Source organism: Drosophila mauritiana, chromosome X (genome assembly GCF_004382145.1).
Source record: "Drosophila mauritiana strain mau12 chromosome X, ASM438214v1, whole genome shotgun sequence".
Classification (NCBI taxonomy): domain Eukaryota; kingdom Metazoa; phylum Arthropoda; class Insecta; order Diptera; family Drosophilidae; genus Drosophila; species Drosophila mauritiana.
Window position 1 is genome coordinate 16,105,266 of NC_046672.1, and position 12,865 is coordinate 16,118,130.

The window sequence follows — 12,865 nt, forward strand, 5'->3', positions numbered from 1 at the left end:
TAATACACCAAAATCATCTTAAATTTCAGTAGTGTTTTATAGCAATGTAATGTTACATACTTTTTAACGAATCTAGTATATCCTTTTACTCCACGAGTAACGTGTATGATAACGTTGCTTTCCTTATTTTAACCGAAATTCAAAGTTTTTTCTTTTATGCCAATAACACAAGCTAATTATGAGTAAAACAAACTTACTTAGTTTGGCATTTTTATTTTCATTTGATTGGCAACAAGTGTTGTGCTAAACAGTTACAAGTTGTTCAATAAAATGTAACTAACATTTTTAAAATTTATTATTAATTGGCCCGATAACATAAGTTATCAGGCCTTAACAAAAATTTAGTTTAGACTCATTAGAGTGTTCCTCTCCACGGAAATACTTTAGTAAAAGGCGAAAGATTTATTCGACAATTGAAGAGAAACCAGAGTGAATTTACACCAGCAAACATAATGCCTCTAGGATCAGTATTGGCCAGAACGACTTGAGAATTTTAAGTGTCCTTTGGCTAGAATTGAAAATTCACTTCGAGACATCTGCTTTAGCTATCTACATAGATACCATAGGTATACTATGCCTACTACCCGAATGTTATCTTACCATATGACAATGACCTTTGTGATGTGAGCAAAACCCCCCTGAAATATGCAATAATGATATTCGATTCTGAAGCTTGCAAATATAGTAATTCCCAACTGGTCTTGGCTGCAGTCGCATGAAGTCCTTTGTCCTAGGAAGGAGTAGTTATCGCTTCTCGGCCTTATGGCTAAGATCAAAGTGTAGTATCTGTTCTTATCAGCTTAACATCTGATAGTTCCTCCATTGGAGGACAACAAATGTTAAACTGATTTTTGGAATCAGACGGAGTGCTAGGGGCTTGCTCCACCTCTGTCACGGGTTGGCCCGGTATTGCAGTACCGCCGGGATTAAGGCCCAACTAAATAATAAATATTCAATATTAACATTAGTGAAGAATTAGTGCTCTCTTTACAACCTCTTTATTGCGAAAAGTCCTTCACGTTTGACGTTTAAAACAAACTCGCCCTGTTACATGCAAATTCGAATGGCAGGATAAAACCGCCCAAAACTGCCACGCCCACATAATTGAACATTTTTGGGATATTATTTTATAATTTTATTAGCCTTGTAACGCCCTAAAACCGCCACGCCCACACTTTTGAAAATTCTTTAAGTTTTTTCCCATTTTATTCCCCAATATCTATCGATTTGCATTCACATTAGCTAAGTAATGGGTATCTGATAGTCGGGGCACTCGACTATAGCATTCTCTCTTGTTTTATTTTACAACCTTTCTTTTTTGTCCAACAAATATTGTAAATATTCCGCTGCCAATCGTCAAAACTATTAAGGCGAAAATTGTTTTTTAAGCTGAACTCCCCGGCGACTGCTAATCAAAGGGGCATCTTTGATGTTATCCTGCCAACCGCCTTAGCCCTAATCCAATTGGCAAGCCGATTTGGCCATTTCGGGGAGGACAAGTCATTTGTAAATTGGGTTGGGCTATAAAATTTCATTTTTACCGCTTCATTGCCGTAATAGCACTCATTTATTGAATGCTGAGCCACACGGAGCTCTCGCACCCTGTCTAAATTAATGTAAATTTGCATTGGCCAAGGCATTTGCCTTGGAAAATATGGATGGTATCTACTCGGATCCATGGGGCCACAAAAAATAAAAAAAAGCAGAATGAAGAAAAGCCAGGAAGCTGCTATGTGACCCTTCTAAACGTTCTATAATTCGCTTATTATGCGCTCGATGCTGCTCACTTTTATGTTTCGCCACATTTCCTGGCACCCAAGACCGACCGCCAGCCAGGACATAAAGTACGCACCCTCTCGCCTGCTCCTGGTGGGCACCCACTTCCTCAGCTTCCCTTGCTTGCGGGTCGTGACCCTAACCCTAACCCAATGCCAATGCCAATCGCAATTGCGAGGGTGGAAGTGAAGCTGTGCCCTGTGGTCATGACCCCGTCCCATCGGCGGTTCATATTTAGTCATAATTTATGTCGCTCTGGGTGTGGAGCTCTTCCGATGCCACGCCGATGCTCTGCATCTCCTCAGTTTCCGGCGTTTTTTTTTTTTTGGTTTTTTATTTTGAGCCAGAGGCACCGGAACCAGCAGCATCGAAACACCTTCGCGGCACATCAGCGGTTGATGTGCTTGCAAATTTATTAAAATTCCAACGCCAGATACATTTTATTGCGGCAGATCTGTCAAAAGTGCGTTGCAAGTGCGTAGCCAGAAGAAATGCGTTAAGTCGACGAATTCGCACTTGAAACATGGCTGCAATTTTTATACTTGCTATGTAAATAAATACTTGCTTACAGACAAAGCTCACAGCAAAAGAAAGTTAGTTTAAAGCTAACTAAAATCTTCTAAAATCTTCTAAAATCTAGAATCGTTGTAGTTTATACATTTGCTAAGCTTTTAGTGCATATTTGCTTGTGCACTGAGCCATATATGCACTTTAAAATGCACTTTACCCTAAACTCGCCCATTTCTATACATTTCTAGTCAATTTTTGGGCATGATGTGTGCGAAATACCACCCATTTCTCTCAGTGCAGCAATGTGTGTGTCTGGTTTCGCTTACTGTTGGCTGGCAGCAACAAAGCAACAATGGCAACATTGCGTCCCTGCGTGGCCCGCATATTACGAATTTCCTCTGGGATTCCGGGGCATCGGGCCCCGGTTCTTTTGATATTGTAATGCGCATAATAGGATTTTTATGACACCTTCTTCATTGGGGCAGCCGTTGCCAATGGCACTGGCTGCGATTAAACGCCAACGCCATCCGTTTCCGTTTCCGCTGTTCAGTTCCGGCCGAAAAGGGAAAAAAACGATATGGAAATGGCAATGGAGAAGTGGAGATGGCAGGACGAGGATGCCGCTTGTCACCAAAGTTGTGAATTTTATCGGCCGGATGTGTGCGGCATGTGGTTTGGCTGGATTTGCATTGGATCATGAATACCGGGCGATGGTAATGGGCACATTAGCATCGACTACACGCGTTTATTGCCCCCCTTCGATATAAGTGCATGTGCCAAATTTGTAATATGCAAATTTTGTTCAAGGGCTCACCACCACCCACCATTCGCCTATCACCTTTGGCATTTCATTTACACTTGTGCTGCATATTTTATTTCCATATTTTGTGTTGTACCTACACGGCATTATTGCACACAAATGGCCAGTTACGCATTAAGGCGTATGCTTATGGCTGTGACTGTACGGCGTCGGTGCTCCTGGGGAGATGTGAAATCCGGATGAGACGGAGACCAAAGCTGAGGATGAGTATGAGACCCAGATCCGACCTTCAGACGATTGTTAAGAGCTGCGTCTGCCACCTTCAGTCTTTCCGGGGGATTGGGACTGTCGTAATGTGCCTCTGGAATTAATTTTGATACATTTTTTAAAGGTGTCGCCCCATGACACTGAATTTTAAGCAGATCTTCTGCTTTCTTTATGCCATGCAATCACTCCATGAAAGTGAAATAAAACGAAGTGAGTGCTCAAAAACATTTTTATTGCCCTAATGGCGTTTTGGAAATTTCGAGTTAATCTCAATGTAGAAAATTTAGCTTAAAAACCCTAAAGCTTTGGAAAAATATTAACATGGCTTTTTAAAGCATACATTTCATTTCAAATTTGCATAATGCAAACACGAAATACAAAGAAATTATACCATAATATTGTATTCTTTTATTATGCATCTCATCCAAAGGATTTCTCGCAAGCTTAGCTGCAATTTGAGCCCAGATTTCCTTTAATTCGATTGGAACAATTGTTTTGATATTTTATATATACTTTTCAATATCACCTGCCAAAACTTGAAGCGCAACTCCAAGTAATTAGAAATAGGTATTTGCAGTTGCTGATGGAAGGACTTGTGACAGTTGAGACACTTGATATTTCGTCACTCCTTGGCATTCCTTAGGGTTTCCCAAAAGGTTGCCCCAAAACTCCGGCTGACTCCTTGAGGAGAATAAATCAGTGGCAGGATTTCTTAATGTTACTTTTTGATGGCCGAGCCGTCCAACCGAAAGGACTGAATAAATATTTTTGCTGTAGCGGAGGGAATTACGCAAAATGCGGTTAACAATTGTAAAGAGGGTGAAATCAGTCCTCTGTAAATAATTTCACTTTGCATCGAAGCCGAAAACGAGACCGACCAAATATTTTTTGCCAGCGTACAAATTGTCGAGTGATAAATGGTCTTAACAGGATTCTATTTATTTTCCGCTGTGCTATGCGGCCAAGTTACTCTTCATTACATTTCTGGCCGGCTTGTCGTTTCAACAAGAAGAGCGAAATGCCAACCCAGCATCACTTTATTTTGGCATAAAAGTGTACATAATTTGACATTGACAATACACGGGCACAACAACAAGTGCGCGGGTGGTGTTCTTGTTGTTCGAAGGTCCTGGAAGTCCTGAAAATCCTGAAAGTACTTTAAAATGGAACAGAAGCTGTGGGAGGGGAGGGGAGAAGCTGGGGCGCAAATTGATTAATTGGTTTGTGAGCGTCTAATTAAATAAAGCGGTTCAACGCCCGGTACCAAATAGATCCGGCTCGTGGGACCCACGTCACTGTGCCCTGCTTTTGAGCAACAACAGCAGCCCATTTTTTGCTTCTTTTGTTGCTTTTTATTAATGTGACGGCTATTTGTTTCTAGTAAGCAATTACAAAGCAATTTTATAGCAATTACCTTCTTCTAACAGCTTGGGACAAGGCCTTTTAAAGCTATATTTTGCGGGAGGGGGAGTGGGGCGGCTAACCACACCCAAAATCGCCCCCCACTTTCACTTCGAAAACGGGAAATTATTGCCCGGCTCCTTGAAATATGCAACTCACCCCGCATGTTTCCATTTTCCGGCTCCGTTCCTCTAATTTTGTAACGTAATTTTGGCCTTATTTTGGGACAGATGTGACCAGGGCATGTGCTGTGAAATATATCTTCTGTTTTTGGCGCTCTTTCTACACAGATTTCCGTTGTTTTTTTTTTTTTTTTTGATCGGTCAGCGAGTAGAACATTAGCCGCATCACCTGTAATTAAATGCTTTCCCCTAATATCTGAGTGATTTTATGGTTTAAGTAGTTTAAAATCACCTGTGTAAGTACGCTAATGATGTGACAGCATCTACTGCTTTACATATCTCGACTTACGGACATACGAACATACGGACGGACAAAATACTAAACAATTTTCGGTACAATCATAAATCGCGATGGTTCATTTAGTTGGTATGAAACTGATAATTGCTCGTTGGTTTTTATGGCACTACAATTAAACGTGGCCCGTATGCTTGAGAGCAAATATCGGCGATGAAATGCGCAAAAAGGTCACCGGAATGGCAAAATCCCAGCCACTTTCCACATTGCCACTTGCCACATGCCACTTGCCACTTGGCAGTCCTCATTTGTATGGACAGCGGCAGATTCCCTCAGGCAATGAAGGCGAAATCAGGCATTATTCATTAGTCGCCGCCAATCGATGGCTGCCGAATAATTTTGTGGACAAACAAACGGGGCAAATACATATGTAGAGCTCACAGAATCGAAGGAGTGAGCTGGAGGAAAAAACATTTAAAGAGCTCTACGCCAGCTACATTTTGATCGAACTCATTCGATGCGGATGGGTTGGCCCTAGTCCATTGTCCATTGCCTGCTTAATTGACACACACACAGAGTTTTATCTGTGGGAAAACTAATTTCCTAGGCGTACTGTCTTCGCTGTGCGTGTGGGGCGAGTTTCGTTTTCTACGCGAAAAACTGGGTGTTTACATTTAGAGAAAAAATGTGTAGCTATCTGGAATGCGCAATAAAATAAACAATGGCATTTTCAAAGCAATTGATATATAATTTAATCAGATCAGCACTAAAAGAAATTCGCTGCAAACAAAAACATCTCCTAACAAGATTATAAACTAGTAACGAACGCACGTTCATTCCGTTTGATATCAAATTTGTGACGAAAGAGTACTTACTTATATATTATTTCGTTCTACAGCAATAGATCATTCTCTTATATGAATGGCTAGAGCTCCTGCTCCTATCGGTGTACTTCGTCACTAATTAATAAGGCTGCTTAAAAAAGCAAGTTAAATAGTGGCAGGATTTTTGTGGCAGTGCATGTGAGCTATGCCTGTGCCTGCTGATAAGCATTTCATGTCACATCCTTAAGGGCTTCCACTCACTCGCACCACGCGGCAGACATCGGAGTTCACATGAGGACGACATGGAGGATATGGAGGACACGGAGGACATGGAGGCAGTGGCTCGGGCACACCCTCCCTTTTGTCTTTACTGTCACCGTCAGCGGCGCTTAAGATTGCTTTCAACGCTTAATTGCTTTTTTTTGTGCGATGTGCGAGTCCTTTTGATGTGCCAATGTGGAGAAGGCGGGCTTTTGTCATGGACCTGAACGTGTCTCATATATATATAGTATAGTATAGCATAGTGCGTAGCATTTCGCAGGAAGAACGTTATTTCAATTTCCGCCTTGCCGTTGGCCGCCTTCCCTTCTTTTTCGGTCAAACATCCCAGACACGCCATTATTGTTTGACGTGTCAGTGTTAATGAGTCATTGTCCATTAAGTTTGCTCATTTCAAACGGGCAATTAAATTCGACTTTATTGCACTTCACTCGCCGACGAGATCGAACCCCGAAAACCGAATCGAATCTGACTAACGACTCGCCATTCTGGCGCAGCGAATGCTTTGGATGCGGACGAGAAATGGCCGGACAATAAATCAGTTTGTTTATCTAAATTAATGCCGCTGCTTTGCTATGCAGCACTTGTCATATAATGTCACATGTCACGCAAGTCCCCGGGCAAAGCGAAGCGGCATAGTTTCTCCAGCGGCCACATAAATCAGATCGCAAGAGAGCAAAATATGAGGCATGGTCGACATAAATAATTAACAAACTCCGACTCAAATGATAAATTTTTTCGCACAGCACAGACGACGGAATATTTATGACAAACAAAAGCTAGCTACAAGATACAACATACACGCTTGTTTCGTTCGCTCGGAATGCCCATGGCACTTGACACTCGAGTGGCCAGGGGCATCCTATCGTCCATGCCTCCGTTTGCCTCTCTAATCAAGGACCAGGGGATGCGATCTGCCCCTTGCCGGTGATTTACGAGCTCCCCAATCATTCGGGACACATAGCCAAACAAGAAGATACCGTAGACAAGCAACAACGGCGAACATACTCGCACAAGGAACATGGCATCATAACTCGTCATTGCATTTGATTTTATTTCGGCGTTATTTATTTGAATTATTTATTTATCCTATTATTGGGACGTCGAACAAGTTTCGCTTGCTTCCTGGAGGGTGGTAATCTCTTCGCTGCCATCGTATCAGTAGGGTGGAGTCTCAGAGTTCCAGAGTACGAGAGTTCCAGAGCTCGAGAGTTCCACGCCCCGCAAATTTGACATTACTGACCGACCGTTCCCTGTGCATGAATATTCGTAATATTGCCCAGCATATGTCCATTTGCGTGTCCTGCGTCCTGGTCACAGTGCCAATCAATAATGCGGACTGGATAAAGATTTATAGGTTTTGCATTTGCCCGGCCGCACGCACCACTCCTTCCACAATTATGCTCGCCCCACCCTCGCAAGTTCCCCACCGCCCACGCACCCACACACTCACACGGAATCCAAAGGACGAAGGATATATCTGCCATATTTGCACCACCCATCCAGATGGGACACCGCTCTGGGACAGACTGGCCAACTGGTAATTACAAACAAGAATAAGTGAGCAGTTATTCAACGTGGATGTATCCGCAAGATACAAAGATACAAAGGCAAGGGCCAAACAAACTGTTTATCCCACCGAATTGTATCTATCAAATGAGCAGTATTATTAATGAGCTGGCCAGAATGCAGAAGGTCAATCATAGGTGTTATAATACGATTCCACTTCGCTCTTCCGGCGAAATAATACATATTTAATTTCACTTTTATTTCAACTCAGTCCATTTGATTTACTTACTTGATTTAATCAGGAAGAAGGTTTTTGGCGCGTCAGTCATTGTACTTCAAGTGTAGCGAATCGAATACCAGAACTTTAAGTTATAAAAAGGAAAAATATGTTTAAACCAAATTAAGTGCTGGATAGCTTCTAAGTTTGTTTTTATTATAGCTTAAATATAAAGCATTTGTACAAATAGAGTTTAAGTATTAAAGCAACATCTATAGCTTTCCTAATGAGATTTTTGTAAAATGTTATACTAAATTATATTCGTTGAATATTATGTAAGTGTTATAAGACGATATACAATTTATATATTCTTGTTCGGATCATAAGCTGAGCCGATCTGACCATGTCCGTCCGTATGAACGTCGAGATCTCGGCAACTATGAAAGCTAAAAGCCAAGTTTCTCTCTTGTTTTTATTTTTATTTACCAATTGTTATACAAAACCTTACAAAAACCTAGCCCTTAACTTAAATCGAGTTCAGTAAAACAAACTTTCTTTTTATCAAAAATCTCCCAAGAGTTCTTTAAAGTTATTTCGTGAACATGAAACTGCGAGCTACTCCAGCGTTGATTAGCTTCCTTGAGCACATCCCCATCCATCGTTGGGCGCCACTCCATCAATTAAGGGCATTCAACTTGGGCACACTCCGGCGTTGACACTCTAATAGGGAAGTGGAATTTTTATAGGTTTCTTTATGTCGTTTGTACCTTGGTTGCCTAATTACGTGCAAGTCTACCCGGGGTAGACAAATAAATTTTCGGTGATTTGTTGACATGCGGATGCGGAAAGGCAGGCATTACTCTCTACTCTCTACGCAATAAGTAACTAGAGCGAATTTAACTATTCGCCGATTACAGTGGGAACAGTCCGCACGGAGTGGAGAATGAATGGCTCCAAGCGTACTTTATGTCCCATCAAAGTACGCCTACTCCATAAGGTGGTCAAGATGGCTCCCCATGACGGTCCAAAATCAGTAGCATCCCGTTGGCGGAAGTGGCTGCGGCAGTGGCAGCCATGTGGAAAGTACTGGCGAGACCGGGGCCATAAAGAAAAACTTCATTTATTCGGAGGGAAATAAATCTTTTAATGCACATCGGAGAGTCGTTATTCGGGCATTGTTTTCTCATTTGCCACAACACCTCCAAATACGCCCCCAAAAATCATGGGGCATATGTCGTGCCATTTGGCCATCGAGGTCCTCCAGCCAGGCAGCCAGTTAGCCCGTGTTCCCCCAAAGGTAAAGCATCCAGCTTCAGCTCCAGGTCCTGGCCAGAAAAGGCCGACTTCCCTGTCAGAGCAAATGAACGTTGAATGGCTATTTCAATGATTCTAATTATGGAGCCGCCCGGCGCAAAAGTTTGTTAAGTATCGCGTGCATCATTGTTATTGTTTTTCTTGCCAAGCCCGAGATCCACAAAGCAGCCGAATTGCCTTGTTCTTTGGATATATGTGGGTACACGCACAGCAGTGGGCAAGAAGCTAGGTGCATATGGGTTGGGCTCTAAAGTAAAAGTCAATTAAATTAATATAATTTAATGTTTGCTTTATATTTTAAACTTTAAAGTAACTTATTGCTGAAAATAAAACACTATCATGTTGCATTTAATTTATGGTAGTCCGGTGAGATCTATTTTGTTGACCTGTGCTGTGGGAATCCATCCTCGCCTGTTACATTTCATTCGATGGGTGGTGTGCGCTCATTAGGTGGCCACCCCTCACTCTCACTTCCATTTCCAATTCCGGCGCGAGTCCTTCGCTTCGCATCGTCATGCAAAATGTCCCACAAGGACGGCAATTGTCCTGCGCTCCCGGATTCATGTTTGTGTGTGTGAGTTCATTTGTGCGTGGCTGTGACCTGTGAAAATGTCCGTGTCAAGTTGTGAGTAATAACACGGAAATGCCGAAGGAAAAGGACAGCGAAGCACAGCTCGTAAAATGGACAAACGCAGGACAGACGGACGCGTGGCTATCTTAATCATGTAGTAGGCACAGGAATACCCTGCCTTTAACAAGAAACGCCAATTTATGCTTGGATTTGGTATGTGTATCATTTATTTAGCTTGCTGGAAGTAGTGCAAACTTACTCTGAAGATCATTAAGTTCATAAAACCTACTTGGCTTAAAGAAGAGCTTAAACGGAGATTGGCCAAAAAGTATGGGATATTCAGCTTGTATTGCTTGTTTTAATTATTAACCTTTAATTAATTTGTGACATGACCAATATGAGTTTCGATTGATGAAATCAAACCTCTTGACAAATCGTCCTACACCATTGGCAACTACATCCATCCGCCGATTCTCGCCGGCAAGCTTAGCTCCAAAAAAAAAGGACATTAATTAGCCGTACGTGTTCATGCATTACACAAGTATTTGTTGTCGCTGGTATTGGGCACCATAATAGCTCTTTTGCTCCTCTTGTGTCAAAACGACAAGGAAAAAGGAGAACAAGACCCAAACACACATAAAGCTTCAGGATGAATGGCCCTTATGACCTTCTTCCATGTGTGCGGGTATACCATATGTACCATAGATATACATATGCATGCTTGTAAATAATTACGAATGCTTCTTGTTTGCTTGCAGAGACAGCGAAAAAGTTAAATTACACAAATCGCAAACTTTAATATCCATCCATCCCCCGCTAGTTCGAAACAAAAGCCAAAGTAATGGCGTTGCGTAATTAACGAGACTCTGGGGATCTCGAACCGATGGACGTAATTTTGCCGGGTCTTCAATAAATCCATATCCGTAAATGAAACTTGGTCAAAAGAAACCAAACCTGGCAAGTTGTGAATGGGCTTTATTTGCTTTGAAAGTTTTTTACACGTTTGAGTGGAAGAGAATAACTTAATTTAATTTAGATGGGGCAACTTTTAGAGCATAATTGTATTTTTTTATAATTTCTTTGGATTTAGAATTAATATACGCTATGAGAAGTTAATTTATCGTTTTGTGTTCGATTATATTTTAAAGAAATATATTATTCAAATATGATATAGTTTTTTAGCGCTTATATTGATCCTATAAATCGACAAAAAAAAAGCCTTATGAAATATGAGAAGTGAGTGAAACAATTTAAATGCAAATATATATGCAAAATCATCAAAAATGCTAATAAGCTTAAGCTTACTCAATATTTTTAATCAATGTGCTGGTACACTGAACTTGGTGCTAATTTCCATGGGTGACAACTACAAATGCATTCGAATAATGAATAATAAAAAAAAAATATATCTTACATTCTAAAAGCCCATCTACAACGTCATTTTATAGGTGGTAGAATTATTCGCTAGAGGCCGCTGAATGTTTTTGATTTTCTTCTTGTTCGGCTTGTAAGGCGCCGAGTTCCGATCCTCCGGGGATCCACTATCATATGGTGTCCGTACGATCTCCGGCAGGTGGGCGTAGTATACGATGCGTTCGTTACGAACCGGAAAATTCAGATCAGACTGCTTTGAAGAGACGTACTTGCTGCTGCTGTAGGAATCGATGGGCGCCATTGGGTCACCAATGTATCCGCGCCGCATTTTCGGATAATCCCTCAAAGGTGGGGCATCCGGATATCGGTCGGGATACATAACGTAGGGTTCCGGGTACTGCGGTATCCGGGGACTATAGCTATCATACGGATCGAAGCGTTGCCGGTGCATGTACATGTCCTCAAAATACTGTGGATAATTCCTATGGTACTGCTCATCATATCTGCAAAAATAAATAGTAATACAATAATAATTAGGTTCATGTTCCATGAATGCATTTCATTAGCATAATTTTTCTGAAATTCATTTTTGGTTGAACTACTTTTATCAGATTCTGAGAAAAAAACCTTCCATTACAGATGAACTATATTTTTGCGATAGCTTCGATATACTGGAACACACACTCACCTGTCGTAGCGGCGAATATAGGGATCGTAGGACCTGGATGGGTACATCGGTGGAGCACTGGCCAGCAGTTTGCCGGAGTAATCGCCGTACCAGGGCAGTGGTTTGTGGGCAACTCCACTGACCGGCCTGTTCAGCGAAGCCAAATTGCCCTCGCCATGAATCTTAATGGCTGACGAGGCACTCAGATCATTATCGGCCCCATAGGGATCCGCCATTCGTCGAGGTCCCAGATAGTAATCGTAGTCCTTGTATCCCAAGGGTGGCTTCTGGTAATTCATCTGCTTTGGCTGCGTGGGATCCAGGACGCCCATGCCCATGCCCATAGTATCCACCACGCTGCTGTCCTTCGCCTCCATATCCGGACTACGGTTAGGGTCCTCGAAACTGGGATTCGCCGCAATGCAGTTGGCCAGCAGCAGTGGCATCAGACAGCGCATCCACATATGGATGACTCTATTCTCGGACATCGTGCAGAAGTACAGCCGATGCGCTCGGAGTGCCAGGTCGAAGTGCTCCACTAATCGCTGCAAAACTCTATTGAAAGGTTGGGCATTAAACGCTACAATGATTCGGCGACATGGTAAGTTGAACTTCAAAGCCGTTTGTTCTGGCTGCTTTGTTGGTCATTCTATTGGAGCAGTGAACCGCACTACTCGTAGTACATTCCCCGATTTCACCGCTTGCACAAAAATAAGCATAATAATATAAACAACCCACCCACCCATAGAACTTCTCCCATTGCACTAGTCTGTGTGCTAAATACATGTAAAGACACTAGTTTAGTTGCAATCCGACAAAACCAGATAAATCAGCCAGCTTTTAACAAACTAATTTTATTCATTTCTTTCTTTCACCAACATACCTTTGCCATACACACACATGTGCTTTAGATCGCCATGAACTTTTTTAGATTAGTTGTAAACTCTGAAAAGTGTACTTACCTCAAAGAATATTTGAT

General features: G+C 42.0%; 1 protein-coding gene and 2 non-coding genes across 3 annotated transcripts; 1 reads left to right on the plus strand and 2 right to left on the minus strand.

Moving 5' to 3' along the window:
• Positions 1–308: 308 nt before the first annotated feature.
• LOC117148974 lies at positions 309–433 on the minus strand. Its single transcript, XR_004459975.1, has one exon. It is a non-coding gene; the product is annotated as a U5 spliceosomal RNA (small nuclear RNA).
• A 313-nt stretch (positions 434–746) lies between these two features.
• LOC117148973 lies at positions 747–942 on the plus strand. The gene has a single exon (XR_004459974.1). It is a non-coding gene; the product is annotated as a U2 spliceosomal RNA (small nuclear RNA).
• Positions 943–10,978: 10,036 nt separating this feature from the next.
• On the minus strand, positions 10,979–12,486 carry LOC117148637. Its single transcript, XM_033316139.1, has 2 exons — positions 11,908–12,486; positions 10,979–11,722 (listed from the first exon to the last, which is right to left on the minus strand). The coding sequence occupies exons 1-2, from the start codon at positions 12,372–12,374 to the stop codon at positions 11,275–11,277; spliced, it is 915 nt and encodes a 304-aa protein (XP_033172030.1). The 5' UTR covers positions 12,375–12,486; the 3' UTR covers positions 10,979–11,274.
• Positions 12,487–12,865: the final 379 nt, after the last annotated feature.